This window comes from Trachurus japonicus, chromosome 14 (assembly GCF_045865225.1).
Source record: "Trachurus japonicus isolate A0001 chromosome 14, Traja_1.0".
Lineage (NCBI taxonomy): Eukaryota > Metazoa > Chordata > Actinopteri > Carangiformes > Carangidae > Trachurus > Trachurus japonicus.
The window spans coordinates 16,577,883-16,600,032 of NC_140920.1; the positions used below are offsets into that span (position 1 = coordinate 16,577,883).

The 22,150-nt window shown below is 40.7% G+C and overlaps 2 protein-coding genes across 2 annotated transcripts; one reads left to right on the plus strand and one right to left on the minus strand.

The window, feature by feature from the left end:
* Nucleotides 1-4,064: 4,064 nt before the first annotated feature.
* Nucleotides 4,065-6,538, minus strand: tmigd1 (transmembrane and immunoglobulin domain containing 1). Its single transcript, XM_085798122.1, has 6 exons — nucleotides 6,376-6,538; nucleotides 5,549-5,633; nucleotides 5,148-5,438; nucleotides 4,774-5,061; nucleotides 4,540-4,643; nucleotides 4,065-4,445 (listed from the first exon to the last, which is right to left on the minus strand). Exons 2-6 carry the CDS (start codon nucleotides 5,610-5,612, stop codon nucleotides 4,434-4,436), a joined length of 759 nt encoding a protein of 252 aa, XP_085654248.1. The 5' UTR covers nucleotides 5,613-5,633; nucleotides 6,376-6,538; the 3' UTR covers nucleotides 4,065-4,433.
* A 3,580-nt stretch (nucleotides 6,539-10,118) lies between these two features.
* slc47a1 (solute carrier family 47 member 1) lies at nucleotides 10,119-22,148 on the plus strand. The gene is made up of 17 exons (XM_085798123.1): nucleotides 10,119-10,349; nucleotides 10,730-10,831; nucleotides 14,432-14,500; nucleotides 14,585-14,733; nucleotides 15,070-15,112; nucleotides 15,453-15,497; nucleotides 16,174-16,271; nucleotides 16,835-16,932; nucleotides 17,102-17,215; nucleotides 17,399-17,466; nucleotides 17,662-17,770; nucleotides 17,982-18,057; nucleotides 18,135-18,204; nucleotides 18,311-18,443; nucleotides 20,448-20,542; nucleotides 20,852-20,953; nucleotides 21,046-22,148. The coding sequence occupies exons 1-17, from the start codon at nucleotides 10,137-10,139 to the stop codon at nucleotides 21,418-21,420; spliced, it is 1,959 nt and encodes a 652-aa protein (XP_085654249.1). The 5' UTR covers nucleotides 10,119-10,136; the 3' UTR covers nucleotides 21,421-22,148.
* Nucleotides 22,149-22,150: the final 2 nt, after the last annotated feature.

A 22,150-nucleotide genomic window follows, 5' to 3' on the forward strand; every position in this document is an offset into this window, starting at 1 on the left:
GTCAGAGATATCAACGTTAATCACATGTTTTCGCTATTATCAACAGAGGTGTGTTTAACATTATGTCTTTCACACATAAACAAACAAACAAACAAAAACCTCATGTGCCCGTGAACACACCGTTAGCTTATCTTCGGTAGCCCATTCACGTTAACACCGAGCTAAATCTTCGTTAAACAGTCTGCCTCATTAAAACAACACATACTAAAAAAAAAAACAGTTATCCACCTGTATCCTGAGCCGCTAGTTTATCTGCAAACGGAGACTGTGTCCTCTGTGCTTCAGCTCACTGCGGCTGCTGCTGCTGCGGTTTCTTTCTTTCTCGGTTTGAATTTGGCGGCGACCACAGAACCGACGCACAGACACAAACGCATCACCACGCCCCTCACGTAAGGGACCCCAAATGACGTAATACGTACGTCCATGGTTACGTCGTTGTAGAGATTCTTCTTATGGTATTTTCTTTTTTACAGTCTATGTATTTTCTGTAATGTTTAATAATTTGAAAGAGTTTTGACTGTTTGAAAATCGTGTTTGATTTAATGTCAGTACACTGCAACAATTGATCTTCATGTATCAGTTCTATATTTATTTTGGAAGGCAAGTCAGTGATTTTCTTTCTTTCTTTCTTTTTTATTATTGAAGGTCTATGAATTACATTTTTACAGAACTTATGTAGCTATATAGAATTAATATTAGCTGTTCATGAAATTGTAGCTTCAGTGTCCTTAGAGGTTACTAGAGGTTACTGTAAGCTCAACAATCAGGAGAAGTATCAGCTCCAATAGTGTCTGATGGCTGTGCACCCTTCACAGATGTGCATAAATTGCACCAGATCCCCTCACTGAAGGTAAGCTGAGATCATTTGTACTAAACAGGCCCTGACCTTAACGGGGTCATCCCTATGTTCCCACAGCCCTATGTTCCCTCAGCCCTATGTTCCCTCATTTCTAACTTTTGTCGTCACTGAAAATTAGGCCCTATGTTCCCTCAGCCCTATGTTCCCTCATTTCTAACTTTTGTTGTCACTGAAAATTAGGCCCTATTCCCACAGCCCTTTGGTCCCACCATTGGTTGGGTTTAGGCAATGAAGAAAGGAGTTGGTTAAGTTTAGTAAAAAGACCAGGTAGAGGCTAGACAGGCCAGATAGACAGAGTCCAGATAGGTAGAGAGAGTCCAGAGGGAACATAGGGCTGAGGGAACATAGGGCTGAGGGAACATAGGCACGCTCCCACTTTAACACTTGCCCACTACACCTACAAAATAAAATGTCTCCTGGGATGGTGGCAGTGCCTTTTAGGCCTGAAGCTGAGCTGCCTGAGTTGTCATGGCCTACTCAGCAGGAGGTGGCAGGGAACAAAAGAGGTTATTGTGATTAAAATGTGTTGCGTCACTCTTTGTTCTGACTCTGACCAAGCTGTCTGGACCACTAACTCACAATGTGCTCTTTTTTTTCTTCTTTTTTTGCATAGGCAGATTAATCAGCTACTGGCTTTTGCCTGTTCCAACTATTGTTATATTGGCTTTTAAAAATCCACAGTTGGTCGACCTCTACTTAGAACGTAAATAGTTTATTTTGTCATGTCGACTCTTTGCAGATTCACCGTATACACTTCATCTTCATCATTATACCACCTACCTCTCTGCAATATATACTTTCAGGTTTTTCTAAGCACAGTTAAATACACAACGGAAGAAATCAAATACAAATGAGCAGAGCACAGACTATGTACAGGTGTCACAGTTTTTATGCTTCAGTCTAATGCAATAGTCTGTCAATAATAAAGATAAGCTTATCTTTGTGAGCTTATAATATCCCATTTTTATTGCCTTGGCATGATGTTGATTCAACTTGGCAAGTTTTCAGGCCGTGTCATTGGATTGTTACATATTGAGAAATGTTTGTAATTTCTTTCTGCCCCATTTATGATGAAGACTAAATCTTCCATAATATTGTCCAACCCTATATAAATCTCAGTGTAAATGGCTGCTGAAAGAAAATTAATAACTACTTTAATATAATAAATACACAAGTCTGTCTGTCTCTTGGATTGACACCAACAGAACAGAGTGGGTACAAAAAGGTCAATGAATAGATTTGTTCCTTGCTAAACTCAATAAAACTTTTCATTTTTTCCCATGAATATTATTCTCTGTTTTAGCACGTTCACATAAAATGTAATTACAATACACAGGAGGGGCTTCAAAGTGTCCAGCAGGTGTCACCGTTCACCTGCATGTAAAATGCTTCCAGGCACCAGTGCTTTGAAATCTTTGTCTTTTTGGCCACCTATTATGTTTTTGTCAGGGGTGATTATAAAGTCATTAACAAACCAGTGTTTCCACTTTTCTAAATATTTAATCTACCTGTTATTTTGTCTCATTAAACAGTTTGTGGTGAACCTGTGTACTGTCAAAGAGGTTTGGGGAATTAAATCTGGATAAAATGGGTTCCAGCTTGACAGCAGCACCCTGGTGTGAAACAAAGCAGAGATCATTGTAATAGTTTAGGGACAATGAGAAGATACAAAGGGGCCGTTTCTCCATGATTGGGAAGTCAAGTGGAGGCCCCAGATGTTTCTTTTGTCTCAGTGTAGGAGTCTGACTCGTGTTTGCAAAAAGTGAGATGTCTTTTCAAACAAATGTTTAGTAGCTGAGGATATCCCAATAGACACAAATTAGACATTTCCATTATTTATCATCACTGACTGGACTAAATGGTGAAGTCTGAGACAGAAAAATGTTCAGTGGTGTTGGGAACAACCCAGCAGCCTCTTTTCCGATAAAACCGATGAGTCAGACAATTAACATGTCCTTGTATTGTATATTTGATCACCTCTTGAAGCTGATATCAAACCTGCGCATTCTTGTCAAACGTGCTCTTGTCCTTGATTGGTATTGCGCTGTTTTATGTGAACCTGTTAAGTGTCTCTTTATTGGTAAGAACACAAAGCTCTAGACCTTGACCCTAATGACACGGCAAGTTCCGATCCTTTTGTCTCGTTAAGAGTAAATGTATAACATGATTTTAACAAGCCTGGATTTTATTGTCAGGAGTCAGGAGTTAAAGTTCAGTGCAAATGTGAAAACAAGGATTTCAGCTCTCAGTCTTTAGATGAACAGTTACTAAACATGCCTGTTTATTCTGTTGTTCTTTATAAAAGATGCTATTTTTTTGTCAGCTAACCCTAACCCTTAATTGTAGGCTATCATTTATGATTTGACAAGAACATATAGGATAATATGTAATATGTATGAGAAACCCACGGAAATGAGTTATGATATTAGCATGTTTTATGCAAATTTCTCCCATTTGTTGAATAGAGGAGCTCAATCACTGACAACATTAATTCACTGCCATCAAACCATGACTCTCAAAGGGGCAGGTGATCTTATGGCACTTTAATTGAAAAGATACATAACGAGACAGAGAAACAGGTGAAACTGACAACCCGCTTTTGCATCAAAGGATCAGGATGTATCACACAGTTAAATAAAAAGTTTAAGCATCATTTCGAGGTATTGTTGCAAACTTCACAGATCCTGCTGCAACAATCCAGTAGCTAATCAATAGTTAAATACATGACAGACAACTAGTAGACTACAGTATAGGCAAAGGACATATTAACAAAAAATGCTCATTTTGTTTTATTGTTTAGAGTTAAATTGGTAACACTTATGTCTTTAATGGTAAACAAGATGATCGACCAGCAGTGGCCAGTTAGCTTAGCATAGCACAAACACTGGAAACGGAAGAACTAGCGTAGGTATTAACTCTGCCCAGTGCAAACAAAACACACCTACCAGTACTTTTAAAGCTTACTGATTAATATTGCACCCAGGTCTACTTATGCTCTGTTGGCCTGGTCATTGCTATTGCGTCATGGTGTACGCGACCACTATAGGCCTTGTTGATGTTCCCTGCTTTTAGTTTTTAGTATGTTTTATTTGAACTCTGTATTCTAATCTATCTGAGCCCAATCTATCTGAACTTGCCAAAGACGAATTTCCCCTGCGAGACAAATAAAGTTGATTTGATTTGATATAATATGTGTTTTTTAAACAGAGGAGATATAATATTATTATATCTCCTCTGTTTAAAAACCACAGTTGTATCAAAGTGTACATCTAGACACAGCAAGGCTCCCTGTGATTTTTATGCAGGCTAAGCTAAGCTAAGATAACCAGCTGCTGCTGAAGCTTAATGTTTATATAAGAGTAATTGTACTTTGAACTCTGTGTAAAGCAAGAAAGGTGCATTTCCCCAAAATATTGAATATTGAACTTTTCTTTTTCTTTAAATATCAAATATAATATAAAATTAAAACCTGGTCTATGTAAAATGTCACAAAATCACAGTCTCTTGCACTCAGTAGAGAAAGGTGATGTCCTCATGGCCTCATGTGTTGAAGACCAGTTATTTTCCACAGAATTTACTTGCAGCACTGTCGAAAGAGACATAAAACATCAGTGGGTTTGGTTTGTAATGAGTCAGAGTGAATCCATGAGTCATAGGCTACTTGAATTTTGTGTGTGTACCTTTGTGATTTTGTCCCACCGTGCAACCACAGCAAGAAGTGCAGTGAGGCTCACAACCACCACCCCTGCTATCATGGGCATCAGTGGGAACTTCATGGTTTTTTCTGCAGATGAGGAAGAAGGTGATCGGCCCATGTTTCATCATTTCATGTACTGATTAATATCAAATGAGACTGTTCAACAACTCTGAGATGTAGCTTTGGTATAAATGTGCCTCCCTGTGTGTGAACTGACCTGTCACCATGACGGGGAAGCTCTTGCTGTAATCTCCATAGAGAGGAGAGTGAGCTGTGCACTGATACGAGCCCTCATGCAGGCTTCTGTCTACGCTGTGGGCAGTCAGCTGGCTCGTAAAGCCGTCATTGGTCACTGTGAAACCACCCGCTAATAGATCCACTGCACGTCCATTTAGTGTCCACAACACGGATGAGACTGGTGGATTGGCCCAGATATCACACCGCAGGACGAGTTCAGATTCAGCTTCTACTGTAACTTCCTCTGATCCAGAGAGCTGTGGCTCATCTGTGGTGAAACATCAGAGGGAATCATAACTCTGATAATCATGAATAATCCATTTTCTACTAATTAATTCATTTGTAGAAACTCACATGTGACATTCAAGGTGATTGAGGCCCTAATTGTGGCATTTCTGCTCAGGTGGCAGGTGAATGTGGCACCATTGTCCTCGTGGAGGACAGGTGTGACGCACACGCTGCTGCGACCCTTCTTGTTTTCTTCCTTCAGACTGACCACGGCACCGTTCCTCAGCCACACCAGCTCCTCCTCAGCCTGAGTCTCAGAGCCACCGTCATGGAGGCAGAGCAGAGTGACCGACCTCTTCAGCTCTGTCTGTATAATCCCCTCATTGCTGACCTCTGGGACCGACTGGATACTGACACCTTGAGAGAGTTGAAACTTTAAGGGATCGCTAAGTGAAGCAGTGAAAACTTATTTAACTGAAAGTCTGATAAACCGTATGTGACCTGAACTGAAAACCACACATGCTTACCTAATGTCTGGGTTACACAGCAGAGCAGCAGATGTAAAAGAGAGGATCTGAACATTGTCTTCATTGTACTCTTCCTGGTATAAACCTGGAATGAAGGGAAAGGTCATCAGAAAGATCATTGTGCTTCTGTAAAACTCTCATCTGATCTTTCCCCAAAAGTTCAGCACTTGTCAAGAGAATTATTTTAACTCACAATCAGTGAGTAACACTTGTCTGAATTAAGTCCCCACTATACTTAAATTTCCAGTTTGTGTCTATTTCTGTTGATAAGAGATTTCATTGCTAATCGAACCTTTCTCCCGTGTCTTATTCCCAAAACTAATAGCTTATAACCGACTTAGAGCAAAATAAGTTATAAATGAGGCAAAATGACGAGGCAGTAGTTAAAAACACTTAAATCATAGTAGGCTACATGAGGCAGCAAATTACTTGTCAATGTGTGCCATTTCAATATTTGTAGTAATCTTGAGTTATAGTTCAATGAGACATTTTAAGTAAAACACAATAAAAATTTGCCATCTGTTATATGATGAACAGAATCGAGATCACTGACATACATGTCACTCACATCGCATTTGGTGCAGTTCCTATAAGCCTGTACATCAAAGTACATTTAGGATATCTTAATATAAGATATTAAAGCATTAAAAGTAATTGTTTACTAGAGTGCTTGTTGCTTGAAGACAACAACAAATTAATGTGAGCTCCCAGCAAGTTATAGTCACACTGTACAAATGCTCTCTCTGTTCATACATGTAAAATAAACTGTAAAAGTGCTCATACCTTTTAGTAATCACACATAAAGGTTTTGCATCAGAGAGACTTACCTGGTATTGATTATCTCTCGTCTGTGTTTTATTCCTGATGTTCTCTGTGTGAAGATGAGGATGTGAAGGACTGTTTGAATCTTCAGCGGCTCTTATATGCAGCCTCTCATGTAGATGAGGACACGTTTATAACCTCCCATGTGTGTTTCTAAATGGCTTTCTCATCATCCCAGTTGCCTGTTCCTGTCAATGTGCATTCAGTCTTCCCACCCATTTCTCTCTCTTTTATTGTTGTACACCTATGTGTTTTTATTGACTAGTCATTACAGTGGTACTAAAATGTCTTGGGTGTGGGTGTTGGGATTCAAATACTTTTTTTTCATTGGCTTTTAGTGGCTAAAGGTTTTAAATGCACGGATAATTAAACGTACTAACATATTTGTCAAAATAGGCCTAAAGATGTGTTGAGGAAAGAACTGGTTTTAAAGACTTATAATTGTCACATTAGAGTCAAAGTCATAACTTTCTACCTGCTGGTTGTTTTTGGAAAATGAAACTTATTTCAAGTTATTTTAATTTGATTTGATTTTTACACCAAGAGATGTAATGTGAATGTGAAGTATAGCAAACAAAAGCTTCAACAGTTTATTGGCCTCTAAATACTCAGTATAGCCAAGCATGTTTCTCTAAGGGCTTATATTTTATTCTATTTGATGTAAAACATAGAAATATGTGCAGTAGATTAGTAATGATGATCAAATCCATACATATTATTTACACCTTGTTGTTTTCTGAATTTGCAGTGTGTTTGAGTCTTTGTGTGTATTTTTGCTAAGTTGCAGTGCATTGAACCCTCAGGGGGGCCACCATAATAAAGAACCATTACTCTGAAGCAGAGCTTTTAGTCTTCGTGGAATTATTTTCTCCTTTAATTTTTATTCTAAACAATACTATGTGCAAATGCTAATGGTCACAAAACTCTGTATTATCACCTCACGTTAATATTACAAAGTCCCCACCTGTGTGTAGCTCACCCTTGACAATAACTATGGGCTTGCCAAACATTCTCCCAAGTCTATGCTTTCCTCCTACCTTTCTATAGGACCCTGGTTACCATAGCAACAGAGGAGAGAAATATGGCCATAACAGTCATCCCTGCTATATGGCCATCTGGAGGACCCATGATTGGGTTTGGTTGTGCACTTAGTCCACTTCAATGAACTGCTGCTCACCTCTGCTCCTGTTACTGTTAATGAGTGACTGACAGTAACAGGACTGAGTTTTTAGCATAGTTACCAAACACATGCATGCACAACATGAACTCACTCACTGAGCACAAAATGATTCTTTCAGTATGGACAATAGGTTGAGACTGACACTCTCCGTCTCAGCAACATAGTATCATCAAATACACAAAAAGTCAAATGAGAAAACTTACTGTCCTTCTTCCCATAATGTCCACAACATCCACTGCCTGACATTTCCTGCTGAGCATGTGACCTGAGGAATGACCCACCTTTTCAGAGGGGAGGCGGGGTTTCAGGGGCACAGGACTGAGGGATGGGTTTGGGATGTGGCTTTAAACTAAAATGTGTAGCTATTTAATGGATTTCATATGATAATAAGAAAATATTTACACCACTGATATGATGTTGCCTGCTGTGACTGAAAACAATGAGAGCAGCCCCCAGAGCTGTGCCCCACCCTAACCCTTATGTTTGAGTTACACACCTGTTAGGTGAGACCACAGCGCTGCCCACTTACACTGAGGACTTGAAAAGTTGTGAGACACTGCCTCACTCTGACCAAGTGCATGTTCACTCCAAACTGAGAGGCGGGCTCTGCGCTATTCACTCCTGTGGCACATCAGTAGTTTCTTCATTAATTATTTGAATCTTCAGACTTAGCTCTTCCACAGCCTTATGCACCTGAATGCTTTTCTGCACAGCGAGCAGGTGAGCCTTCTTACACTCACTCACACACAGGTAGATTTGTTTAATCATCATTGGTGTGCGCATGTGTGTGTGTGTGTGTGTGGGCCCTCCCTTTCTTTCCCACCAGAGAGAGGCATTGTCCAACTGGAAAATGTTTCTGCAACTACATTTCGTCAATGATTTTCTTTTTTGAGTCATTTCTTTAGACCCACTTGCTGCATTATTTGTGCACTGGTATCATAACAAATTTTCTGTAATTTTCAGATGTTTTGTAACTAAAACATGATGCCAGGGTAAAATCACATTGCTATTGGATGTTTAAAAGACTAATAGACCATTTTAAGCGCATCATCCTATTATTTTATGTGCTTATGATAGTATCTCTGTGCTGCAGTGTCTGTGAATAGTGGATATCGCCTAAAACTTTTTACTTCTTCACAGTCTAATTTCCAGTTGATATCATGGATATACTTTTTGTCGACCACTTTGTAACAAAAGATAAGAATTTGAAGGCTGTAGACATTACTGTATCATATCTCCTTTTCATTGTTGCAGTTATTACTTTTTTATTCAATCAGATTTTGATTTCCCTCCGTCCCGTCTCAACCAGAGCTCACATTATTTAAGCCTCTTAAAATGGTAGGCTGGTAGCTGTATCTACTAGGCCTGCTTTCAGTCTTTGACAGCTTCTTATACTTACTCTCAAAAATAATCCCTTATGTGCTTTTGACCGGGCATAGAAAGTGCAAGTTGTATTAGTCATGCCTCCTTCAAACTCCGTTCCTCTTTGTTCATGTATTTGCATTTGACAAAATGAATTGTAATGCATTACAGGCATTAAAATTCACTTAATCAAAGAATAATGTTCAGTCTTACCTGCTCTCAAAGATCAAAGGTTAGTAGCTATTGCAGTATGTAATTGTGGAGGAAGAATGTACTCTTTATGTGATGTTGCACAACTGACCAGGCGTAACCCATATACTATATTCACACACACCTGAAGTGTCTTGATTGTTACTGTGTAAGCTGTTTGTTGTCCTTATGACTTCTCTCATACGAAAGGTCAATATGTCGTTGATCGTTTAGCCTTTGAGACAGAAATTGACTGATGTTGCTGCTGCCGTTACCATTGATACACATTAACTGTGCTTCTCCTGTCTTCTGTCTTTTCCTGAGAAGCTAAGCATCTTAAAGGTTGGGTGCTGATTGAATAAGTTACCGAGCTCTTCCAGGAGAAAATAGAGGTGCAGGTTAGAAAGCAAGTGAAATGTTTGTTTATGTGTTAACCGCATTAGGAGGGCGACCACAGGGATAAAGTCAGCGTTCAAAGTACAACGCTTCTTCAGATAAGATCAGTAGTTAACATAAGCACACAGACACACACAGAAACACAAACATGTATTTGTTAAACTTGCAGGTAATTCATCATAGCCTGCAGTGTTTATGCCGTTAGAAATCCTTGTGTACGCGGTGCAAACAGGCATTCTTCATCAGATTACTACTGAGCTGTGCAGCACACTCACTCATTCACTAACTGCACACACAGTTAAATACATTGATATTGTATTTCCTTCCTCACTATCAAGACACATTTGTCCACTCTGCTTTGGCCCTTTACAACAGTCTCTTCTTGTGTTTTCTTTTCCTTTCATCTGCATCCATTCTCTTACATTATAATCAATAACTTTAAATAAGTGTGTTTCTAAACCTGAATAGACCAACTGCCCCTCTTACCCTTGCACTCCCGCTCTACACTCTCACCCTCCCTCCCTCTCTCTCTCTGTCTCTCTCTCCCTCCCTCCCTCCCTCCCTCCCTCCCTCCCTCTCTCCCTTGTCCCTGTAGCTTTTCTCCCTACTCGCTCCCATCTCTCTTATTTTACTGTTTGAATGGAGAAGCTGGGTTCCCCGGAACCTGCACAGCCCTTGTCGGGTGCAGAGCCCGTTGCTGGGGTTTCTGTTGCCAAGGCGTCAGGGGCTGAGGGAGACGAGGAGGTGGCAGTGGTCAGCTCTAAACTGTTTCGGTGTGCGTGCGTGAGACGCTGGATACCACTGGCCTACAGAGAGGAACTCTACCATGTCTTGCTGCTCGCAGGCCCACTGGTGAGTAGGGGAAAGTTGAAGAGTTTGGTAGTAGTGTTGTTGGTGGGGTTGGTATGTAATTCATAAAGGACTGCAACTGTAATGCATGTGTTTGTTTGTTTGTTGTAGAATTACGGTGCACAGTGCACTCAGCCACCTGCTCTGAAATGTATATACAATATGTAAAAGGGGAAATAAAAATGATCTCTGCACTTCATGCTTGTGCAAACCAGTCTTTGGTGATTTCACAACACTGCTCCCTAACTTCAGACTGCTTCTCTGAGTCCAGATAAGCTGTCTGAGCTCAGTTTGTCGCAATAAATTGCTGCACAGGCTTCACCTGATCAACGATGAGGTTGTTTGGAAACAAATCCAATATTTTTTCCTGTTTGTTTCTACAGCTGCTGTTTCGGATTCTGGACTTCCTCCTGCCGTTTGTTATCACCATATTCTGTGGTCACATTGGCACTGCAGAACTGGCTGGATACGCACTGGCCTCAGCGGTACAGTTTATACCCCTTTGTGGCATACTCACCCATTATGGTTATCAGATACAAGTAATTATGAATGTAGTGTACCCCCACCACTCTTGGTTCTTGTACTGTTACTACTACAGCAGTTATTACTATACCTATACCGCTGCTTCTTGTGCTCATAGTACGAATATAATGAGTAACTTGAGTATGCTGGGAGGGCAGCGGACGTTTACCATTATCTTTGGTGACCCAGATGGTGTGTTGGTGTGTTCTGTGTTTTGTCTGAATGGTGCAGGTTTTTTCAGTAACTGCTGTGATATGGCATCTGTTTGCAAACACACTTAGCGACACTGATATCTATGTCACGTGCAGTAAAAACACTGAAAACCCTGATAAAACGGGCATGAGCAGTTGTATTGTACAAGCAGATAACAAGCTAAAGAGAAGCAACATAGAGTGACATTATATTGATATTACACATTCCTGAGATACTTTCCTAAACCCTCTACTACAGTGGTTTTGTGCCTTTGGCTAAACTGCTGTAAAACAGTTGCTGATCATACACCCTGCAGACAAAGCACTGATTAGATCTGCTTCTCAAATATTGACAAACTTTTTAACTGAATTTCATTAATTGTTTCATTAAGATGAAAGTCCCTTTTGCGTGACACAAGATCAGCAGCAGAACAACAGACACGTTAGCACATCATCGGCCCCAGTTTGGTCGGCCATGTTGGTCTGCGCTGTATTTGGCGAGCTACATGTCGGGGTCCTTTCACCAGATACTCATTAAGTTTGGCTCTCTGCCATTTGGCACCAGGCAGACAGCATTAAGTTTGCATGTGTGAGTGTGTTGGGAGTGGGTCCCCACAGTTCATCATGAGAGCTGCTGGCACAGAACCACAACACAGTGTATGGAAATCAGTGAGGTGAAATTGGCTGAAAGCTGCACCAAGCTGCACTCTGGGATGTTGATCCTCAGTGGGATTGAGTCTATCAATCCTTTCACATTACCAGTGCAAAATTAATTCAGTGTTAATGTCAAGAATTTGACAGAGCTTAACGCTTCTCATGCCCACAGTCTACCGTCCAGTTCTGGTTGAGCAGGTCTGCAAAAAGATTGGGTAACCCTTTAATTTACAGGCCGTTAATTACGTGGTAATGTCAAGAAATAGCCAAGAAATAACAATTAATTGCATCATAATGTCTACATTAGCCAAGAAATAATGATTGATTGAAAATAACGGTCAATTGCCAGGACTTGGTGGAGAAAAATTCTGGCCTTTCCCATGTGTAATCTTTTGCCTGTATGAAAGACACAACATTACGGTGAAATTGACTGTTATTTCTAGGCTATTTCTTCACATTACTTGACAATTAATTGTTATTTCTTGGCTATTTCTTGACATTACCACGTAATTAACGGCCTAAAGGGTTACCAAAGACTTGTACTAACTCTGCTGAATAAGACACTGGTGATGAAACAAGCATATGGTGAAGCCTTAGGCTGAAGCTCACTAAACAACCAGACTTCTAACCCAAAACAAACAAATCCTTTGTAAGAGTTACACAGGAACCGCCATATTTAATGGGTTACCAAGTAATCTTTGGGGGTGTTTTGACTCAGGAAATGTGTTAATACTCAGTGGCATTTAATGTAAAATGCAAGAGGACTTTTGCATGATGTGAATAATGTCTGTCGTGGAAATTTTTGGTTCTGCCGGTGGCGAGTCAAAGAACAAGACAGGAGAGGTAGCATGCACCCAAGTTTATTCTCCATTCTCCACAGAGAAGGGGAGAAGGGGACAGAACACAGAACTACATGGCAGGTAGCAGTTCAGAGTAGTGCCCCAAGAACAGAGGTTGCAGTCCCTTCTTATACCCCACTTTATGACTCTGGTTACTACAAGCACTTCTAGCCTTCCCAGACAATAAACCAAGTCAACAGATGTGTTACTCAGTGAATGGCTACCCCAGTTGTTGTTGTACCTATAGGAATTTACAACCTAGATCAGTTAGTAAACAAGGTTGTACATGGGTTTATTGTTTATTGTAGTCAGGAGGACACAAATGTCTCCACTAATGGAGTTAAAGCAGAAGTAAGCGATCCGGTCGTTTTGGCTAACTTCTTGCCAGCCGATGGAGTTAGCAGTCCCCGTCCTCGTCCCTACGTCACCACATTCACGCGCATCCCTTGGCTGCACACACAGAGAGGACCGCCCCTTTATGCCGTTCTCTCTCCTCATTGGATAAAGGTTGTAGGATACAAGGAAAGTTTTCTCTTCGGCTTACAGCAGAGCAGAGTGACTGACAGACCCGTGTTTCAGACCAAACACTCTAAGTGATTGCCGTCGGAAGATATAACTATTTAAGACTTATATTAACACAAACATTTCGCTTACTTCTGCTTTAACAGGATTGCTACATGATTTTACTACAACCTCTACAAAGACTACTATCCTACCACTTATTACAAGGAGAATACCAATGGCAGCAAATTTTCCACCACATGTCAAATATATGACTTAATTTTTATGCTGGCGGGCAGGACGAAATGTGGTAAAGATTTTCTTGGTCTTGGAGTCAAACTGGGGATCGTTGCTTTGGGCAATGCCAACATGGGATGTGCTCAACGATCTATTTTTAGTCCTGACATGAAAGAAGGAGGGGACATGTAATGTCCTAGATCCTTCATACTGGACTTGAATCTGGGATTTTGTAATTGATGGCACCACAGGTCTCCAAACCTTGTCTGATTATTTTGTCGTTGGCACCATTCATCTTCATAGCTGCAAATGGTGAATGGCATTGGAGTGGTGCACAACATCTGCAGACAGCTCGTCACTCTCTGGAGGCTGTCACAGACCGAACAAAGCACCTAACACTATGCTTGTGAAGCACAGAGTTCTGATTTGCTCTTAGGTGCTATCAGAACTATTCCCACAACAGTAGTTTGACTGGTTTCTGACAGACATGGCCAAATGCAAGAGATTTGAGTGACTGAGTCCAAATTACAGCTCTTGCTGACATCATGGAGTGCCATTTACTTCCAACACTGTAAACTCTCCAGTGGTTTGGTGCTGGATAAATTGGGTTGAGTGAAACTCTGGAACTCTCTGGATTCAGCCATAAATAACCCAAAGAGACAGAAGTGTTTTTTTATACTACCCCAGGAGCATGTGACGTAAGTGTCCAATACCCAGAGACCACATAGACAATAAACAACCACCTCCTGTAACCTCCTCAGCTGTCCTGCCTGCACTGCAGGGGCCGAGGTCCAGGATCAGCAGAGTCCTCTGTCTTGAGTTTAGACAACAGAAATAGTGTCTTCCTGAGTGACCGTGTAAGATGATCACAACACACTGAGGGAGGACACAATGACACTGGAGTGAATAAGCCAGTCAGAACGCCCTGTGTGTCCATTCACTGTCGTGAGATTTATATTGAGTCAAGAAAATACCAAATACAGTTACAGCCAAGAGGAAAACCTGTATGTGCACAACATAATATAGTAGATAAAACCAATGTTGGCAGAAATATGGATTTAGCTCACTCAAAGTTATGAACATAAAGAATAACTTCAAGATGTTTTTTCGTTTCCTTCATATTTGTTTTTCTGCCCCTTAGACCATTAATTTAACCACTACTGCAACAAGCATAGGCCTGGCTCTGGCCTGTGACACGCTGATTTCTCAGGTGAGCGAACCACATCGTCTGCTCCGTCTTGTTATTATTATATGATCAGATTTGATTCTCATTTTTCTCGTTTGTGTTTTGTAGACATATGGCAGCAAGAACATGAAACGTGTGGGAGTCATTCTCCAGAGGGGTTCACTGATCCTGCTGCTCTTCTGCCTGCCCTGTTGGGGTCTTCTCCTCAACGTTGAAAACCTATTACTCCTCATGTACCAAGAGGGTGAGGTGGCAAGGTACAACCACAGTTCATAAGACATATTTAGGCTTTAATTTTTTACTGAAGACAAAATATTGGTTTGCTTGTTGAAGGAAAAAAAAAAACAAGACATTAATCTTCTCCTGTGTTGTCGCTATTATTTTTGTCAGCAGCATTACAGACGTCTTGTGTTGTTCTATGTACAGATGCATTTTAAGTATCTTGTTTCATTTTATTTATTTTATTTCAGAGGAAGAAAGCAACAAAGCAGAAAGTCAATGTTTTAAAATAAAACAGGTGTATGTCTGAGCATAAAGTAATTCATTACCAGCGTGTTTTCTGTATTAAATTAATATCACTCTGTTTTCCTTAGAATTGCCCAACTCTACGTGATGGCATATCTACCAGCTGTTCCAGTGAGTGTATAAATTACTTTCTTAAGCATTTACATTCGGCATTAACCTGAATTTAAAATACTTTTACAATACAATCATAATGAATCAGAAATCAATAGTGTAAATGGTAAGTAATCCATCTCTGTCCAGCCTGTCATGCTCACATGCATGCTTCTCTTGGCTGAGATACTGCTGTTTAACCCCAATATATCAACATCTGGGGCAGCACAGGGGCACTTTATACAGGAGTAATTATGTTTGTCATCACAAATTAAAGTTCTGTGTGAGAGCCCTGGCTGATACCTGAGAAGTGCTCCAGCTGTGTTGTGTTCACTGGCCCCTTTGTGTTTCCCTGCCATAGGCCATGTTCCTGCACCAGCTGCAGGTTGCCTACCTCCAAAACCAAGTGAGTTAAACAGCAGCACTTCCTCCTTGTCTCCAAAGGTTCACTGCAATGTGTTTTTCTCCCCTGAACAAATTCAGACAATGGTGACACTCAAAATGTTGAAATGAGCGCCTCATGTCCTTTAATTTGTGTTTCATTAAAGAGTGTACGACGCAAAAACAATATGTATTACCAGTCCATTAGTTGTAAATAAAATGTTCCATTTTCATTCGTTTTTTTAAAGCCACACTAAAGGCTATTGGCACATAACTTGTACAGAAAGTCATATTTGTTTCCTAATGGCTCTGACGATCATCTGATTTTACTTTACGCCCCAGCGTTACAATGATGTTTAGATTTTTTGGCTCAGGGTGAAATTTCCTGACTATTAGCTTGAGTGCCATCAGTGCAGTTAATGTCATCAATATGAACTTGTCCTGTACTTTGGTTTATGGCTAATTACCTGCAAATGTTATGATATCCCCAGCCTCAGCTGCAATGACTAGTGCTTATTAGAAAATATATAGCATGCTAACATGCTAAACACATGCATGTGTGTAGCCTCACCAAGCTGCGAGCTTGAATGTAGGCGTTTTCCATGGAGGGAAAAAATGAAAATGAAATGAAGTTTATCTTAGTTTAAATTGTTTGTGATTGAATACTAATTCTACTGTGACTGTTTCTTCTTGTTTGGCAGGAGATCATTCTGCCGCAGATGTACACAGCAGCAGCTGCAAATATTTTCAACTTGGGGTACAACTATGTCCTGATCATCAGGCTCGATTGGGGTGTCGTGTAAGTGTGACATGTTGCTTCTCTTTACTTTTTTATTTTTTATGGACCTTGTGCCACTCGTGTCCGACAGGAGATGCCTGGGTCTGATGAATGGCCAGGAGTCTGTGAGGAGGAAGGGGACAGAGGATCGTTAGGCATCTTTCTGAGAAGAATTTTGTTTTTCTGTTAAAATAGAGTCAGTCGAACACAGATGTTTATTGTCTTTGTACTTTATTTAGAGAGCAAGGCAGAGTAGGGTAAAGAAAGAAAGGAGAGCTCTGACAGGAGTTGATCCCAGTCCAGCTGCACAAACATTTGATACAACATGGACTCGACTGTCCCTCCTCTCTCATGTCAACCGTGGATTCCTGCTAGTTTCCTGGGGTCAGGCCCATAAACGTCAAGTGTGTTCAAACCACTGATGCTGACATACTTACGGACTCCTCAGTGTAAAGCCCCCCCCACACACACACACAGACACAGACACACACTTGTCTTTGCAGAGAGAGAGAGAGAGAGAGAGAGGGAGGGATGGAGGGAGGGCTGAAGCAGACTCTAATTGTCCCGTGGTTTTTTTGTTACAGCGGGTCAGCGATCGCTAACAGCCTCTCTCAGATCACCATCTGCCTGCTGTTGTTTGGCTACATCAGATGGAAGAAGCTCCATGTGCAGACATGGGGAGGTGAGTTATAAACACAAATATGAAAATCAAATACTAAATAACCACATCTGAAATTCCTCTTCTCACCTCGGGCCAAAAGGCAAACAATGCATGTAAGCAGCACTGCCCTTGGTAATCTATCGTCCCTGGACCATCTTCAGTACTCAGTTGTTTGTCAAACTTTCTGCAGGCTGGTCCACTGACTGTTTACAAGAATGGGGCTTGTATATGAAACTGGCTATTCCCAGTTTGTTCATGGTCTGCTTTGAATGGTGGATCTTGGAGATTGGTGGTTTTCTTGCAGGTTAGTGATGGCCACACTTCTTCTCTAGCAGTACGATATCAGTTGGAAAACAAGAGAATAGTCTACATGTGCCACATGTGTTCCATTTAAAAAATCCCTCAGTTTCCTTACTGTGTTTCTTTTATGCAGCTTTTAGCCATAAAAGAATATCCTTTTGAAAATCTCTGACCTTTATCCTATCAGGTGTACTTGGTGAAACGGATCTTGCTGCCCAGCATGTGATGATGGAAGTATCAGCCATAACATTCATGGTGTGTGCATTTCTTTTAACATGAAGATTTACATAATTAATAGTTCAGAATTTTGGGAAATGCATTATTAATTCACTTCAGATAAGAAGATATTAGACCACACATTAATGTATATTAAGTACATGGAATAAACACATTTCCTAAAATGTTAACTGAATGTGTCTGATGCCACACAGTAACACTGGGTCCCTGCAGTTCCCTCTAGGTGTCCATGCAGCTGCTTGTGTACGCGTGGGCAATGCTCTGGGGGCTGGAAACATTTCCAGGGCCATACTCACCTGTAAAGTCACCCTGTTTCTGGCAGGTATGACAACACTTAACATGAATGATCAATGCAATTTATACTGGCCAGCTGTGTTAATGTCTAATAGTACAACAGACATCTCTGATGTACTGTAGGTGTAGATGAGGATTACGAATGCAGAACAATGCAATCTTATTTTCAAATGTGTGTAATTCTTTTTTTGCATGACTGAAAAGCAGGTCTTATCCCTTATGTTATGTCTTCGCTATAGGTGTGCTTGCCGTGTTCCAGGGTATCGCCATTGCTGGCTGTAGGTCCGTTGTCGGCTACATATTTACCTCTGATGAGTGAGTTCCACACCAACAACCATTAATTCCTGTGCTTTGTAAAGACATGTCTGATGATCTTCTCCCACTGTCTGCAGGACCATTGTGGGGATTGTCTCAGAGACCCTCAAAGTCTACACATTTGCTCAATTCTTTGATGCACTGCTGGTATGTTGCAACACAACAGAACAAATTATTTTGCTCTTGTGTTAAATATTCAATTGTTGTTGACTAAATGTCCTTTCTCTTTGTTTCAATGTGTGTGTGTTTCCAGTGCGTCTGCTCAGGGATTCTTGTAGGATGTGGGATGCAGAAAATTGCTGCCGTGTCCAATCTTGTGTGTTACTACTTCTTCGCTCTGCCAATGGCAGTTGGTCTGATGTTTTATACCGAGCTCAGAGTATTAGGTAACACTGTTCATCCCACTCTATCTCTGAAAACAAGCTATAGGCTACATTGAAATTAAATAAATTCACTAAGCCTGTTATTCCTGTGATCTTACGCCAACCCCTTATTGGCATGGTTTCACATCTGAAACTGTTTACTACAGTAGCTGGTCTTCAACACCTTATTTTTATTGGATATTCATTACAAATATGGATTTCAATAAAACCAGGGAAGGGAGTACAAGTCAATAATACATACTAAATGTAAATACACAAAGTGCAATGTGAGTAAGTGCAATAAGTGCAAATAGGCCAGCATAGGTCAGCATATTGCTTTTGGGCAGCCTGTGTATATGTCTCATTTTTGGGGACACATCTTGGCAACGCCTCGACCAAGCATCTTCAAATTTGGCACCAACTTTCACTAGGTCTCAAGAATGAACTCATTAAATTTTGGTGATTAAAGGTCATAGATCAAATGAGCTTGTGGTGACCTCACAATGGTTCTGGACTTGTGGACACAAGACCTTTGTAAGACCCTCAAATTTGGTACAAATGTCTTCATCTGGAGGATCAGCTGACTGAAGGCATAAACCACAAGGCTATGATTCAGTACATTTCACACTAACATTATTTTCTTCATAAATTCAGCTGTCAGTAATCTGTCAGTTGTGTCCATTTGCTTTTATGACACTGGGGACTTTCTTGTGTAGTCCAATGAGCAGCAGAAGCAGCACTGAAGGTAGCGTCTCTATATTTAAATCCCGGTTCATTAGTTAAGCCTACAAACCCACTGCGTCCTGCTGCACCAGCCATTGACTAATTTCCTTCCCTGCAGCCTGTCATTTACCACCTACCAGAGTGGTGCTCTTTGCTGTCCAGTGTCCATGTATTGATAAATGTGCATGCATTCTTGCACACACACATTCACCCGATGTCCACTGACGCTCTGACCTTGTGCGGTGTGTGTCTCTGCGCTCACTCCATGAGGAACTTTGCGACAAGAAACCTAATTTTGATGTAGCTCTTTTTTTCTTAGACTGAATAACTCCAGTTTCTGATGGTAACAGTTGAGATACAAACTCTGGACTAGCTCAGAGTTTTATGATAGTGTAAGTGTGGCACAGTCCAGTTTGTCAGTCCAGACTGAAATATCTCAGCAAATGCCTTACAGATTTTCATCAGATTTTGACTTTTATGATTGTGATCATGATATGTCATCAAGTCAAAATAATCCTACATAGGCCCAAAATAAATACTAGGGGAGAGTGGGGTAAGATGAGCCACTTTTCATATTCAGGATCCCTACATCAAGACAATCGTGATTGAATAATTAGGACATATACAGACTTACCCCACAGCTACCATATTAATAAAAATTAGCTGTGGGGACTAATACATTAATGTATTAGTCCCCACAGCTAATATGGTGCACTTTCATGCTGGGTTTACTACCTCATGTTGTAGCTCGTACTGTAGATACTATAACTGATGTATAAAATACATTTATAATTATCTCTTTTGGTCTAAACACAATTCTGATGAAACTTATGATTGACTAAATTGAAAAATGTTTTTGGGGACATAAATGTCTAATCACTCACTAATGTGGTTCTTACTTTTACAGACTCCATTAAATGATGCCTTCTAAATATTTGGTCACATGCTAAAGTTTTCTTGTAGTTTCGTAGCAACATGGGGTGGCTCAACTTGCCCCTATGCTCAACTTACTCCACTCTCCCCTACCCCATCAACCTCAGCAGTGCTTTGTATTAAAATGCTACTTGGCAATGTGTCAGCATGCTAACAAAACTAAATAAGATGGTGAACATGCTAAATATTCCACACCTGTTAATTATGTCATTATGACAATGCCGATGTCAGTAAGTCAACACTCCTGTACAGCCTCACTGCCAGGGACTTTTCCAACTTAATATTATTTATTTTATCTTGTTTTTACTAGCGTGTATGAAGTGAATACACCGTTAATCTTTTAAGTGTGTGTGTTTGTGTCTCACCTGTTAGGCCTGTGGCTGGGTCTCTTCATATGTGTTTTCTTTGAGGTGGGATTCTTCCTTGTTCTAATCTTCAAACTCAACTGGAAGAAAGCCACACATAAGGTAGGATCCTCTCATCCTCCAGTACAGTATGAATCATGAATGTAAACAATATTATCAAATGAAACTTCCTACTTCTGCTCTGGTGGAGCTCCAATAGATAAATTGTGGCCTCTTCTCCCCCCATACCAGCTGAATATTGAACAGAGTTACAACATTCATGCTAATCACAAAGTCCAGTTTGGTTCTGTCATGTTTACATCTGTTGTAGTAGCTGAAATTTCATCCAGGTTTATTTTCTACATGAATAAAAAGATGTTAGTTTATTATGATCTATTTCATTAATCTGTATTGCATCTAATTCTTTTTCAGGCTCAGCTTCGTGCTGGAAAGAAAGCGGTCGTGTTACCAAAACGTCCCATTAGTACAATGCTGAGTGAAGCGATGGTGCCTGACGTCACTGATCCTAACACAGTAAGTGCATTATGGAAAATAAGTTAAACAACCTGTCCTCACTTTGTGTTAGTTCATACACTGGTTAACAGCAGCATCCTTGCACCCTGAAGGCCCAGTCGAACAGCGAGGAGGTTCCTAAAGCAGATGGCTACAGTCCCGTCAACACCCAGGATCAGGAGGTGAAAGCAGCTTTTGAAGCTGAGGGCAACAACAATAATGAAGGAGGTGCTGATGTTGATGCTGAGCAGAGCAAAAATAATGCAAGCACCAAACATCCAGCGCTGCTTTCTGTCACTCAGCTGATCTTGCGTCGGGGACTCACCTTCTTGGTTGCAGTTCTTTTTCTGGCCATAGGTGTTGTCTGCCACTTTGTTTTCCCTCCACCGGAGCCCTCTGCTCAGAGCACGGCCAACTTTACCCTGAACTGGGCCAACGCCTCCACTCCTACACCCTCAGCTCCGCTGGACCTGACCACCAACCTGTGAGCTGTCGTTGACCTCTGAATGTGGACACCTAGTGGCTGGACACAGTCGTCCCGAAGAGAAAAGTGTTGAATTCGTTCTCATGAGCCTGGGTTGTCATTTTGTAAAAGTACAGCCTGACATGGACGACTGCCTCTGTCTTGCATGGAGAGAGAAAGATGTCTCAGTGCTGCACTGCTGAGCAAATCCACAGAGAGCAGAGGCAGTATCAAAAGAGCCTGAGACAAGCTGGATGAACAAAGGTCTTGTTACAAAGATAATGTTTTAACCTGCTCAGGCTTTACACATTACAAATCCCTCACTAAGAGAACACGTGGGCACAAAGGAACAGATGTTTTTCAACCGATAGCTTTTGATTTTTGAACCTATTCTTGATTTACATGTTGCACTGTGACATATCTTTCTTACTGACCTTTAATCATGTTCTGGTGTTTTAACTTCAAGTATAAAAATGCCTGTAAATATCTGAGGTACAATTTACATGTACACATGTAAATATGTATTGCACTATATGAGTAGGCTTTAATATACAGTATTATTGTACTGCATTATCTTCCTTAATCATTGTCCTGATATGTTCAGGACAAAAGTGATTGATAAATAATAAGCTGGTTGTTGTTTGTTTTTTTTACTGAAATATCTTGAGTCAATAATATGATGTACTGTGGTAGAACCTAATTGCTAAAAATGACTTTAAACATGTGTGACAATAAAATTACTGGGATGATCAACT

Excerpts from the sequence above, each read along its gene's own strand:
- tmigd1 (XM_085798122.1), bottom strand. The coding sequence starts at position 5,612 with ATGAAGACAATGTTCAGATCCTCTCTTTTACATCTGCTGCTCTGCTGT. Across the intron at positions 5,062-5,147 it reads AATCACCTTGAATGTCACAT|ATGAGCCACAGCTCTCTGGA; the intron begins GTGAGTTTCTAC and ends GTTTCACCACAG. Across the intron at positions 4,644-4,773 it reads CTTCCCCGTCATGGTGACAG|AAAAAACCATGAAGTTCCCA; the intron begins GTCAGTTCACAC and ends CCTCATCTGCAG.
- slc47a1 (XM_085798123.1), top strand. The coding sequence starts at position 10,137 with ATGGAGAAGCTGGGTTCCCCGGAACCTGCACAGCCCTTGTCGGGTGCA. Across the intron at positions 14,501-14,584 it reads GTGACACGCTGATTTCTCAG|ACATATGGCAGCAAGAACAT; the intron begins GTGAGCGAACCA and ends TGTGTTTTGTAG. Across the intron at positions 16,933-17,101 it reads CCATGTGCAGACATGGGGAG|GCTGGTCCACTGACTGTTTA; the intron begins GTGAGTTATAAA and ends AACTTTCTGCAG.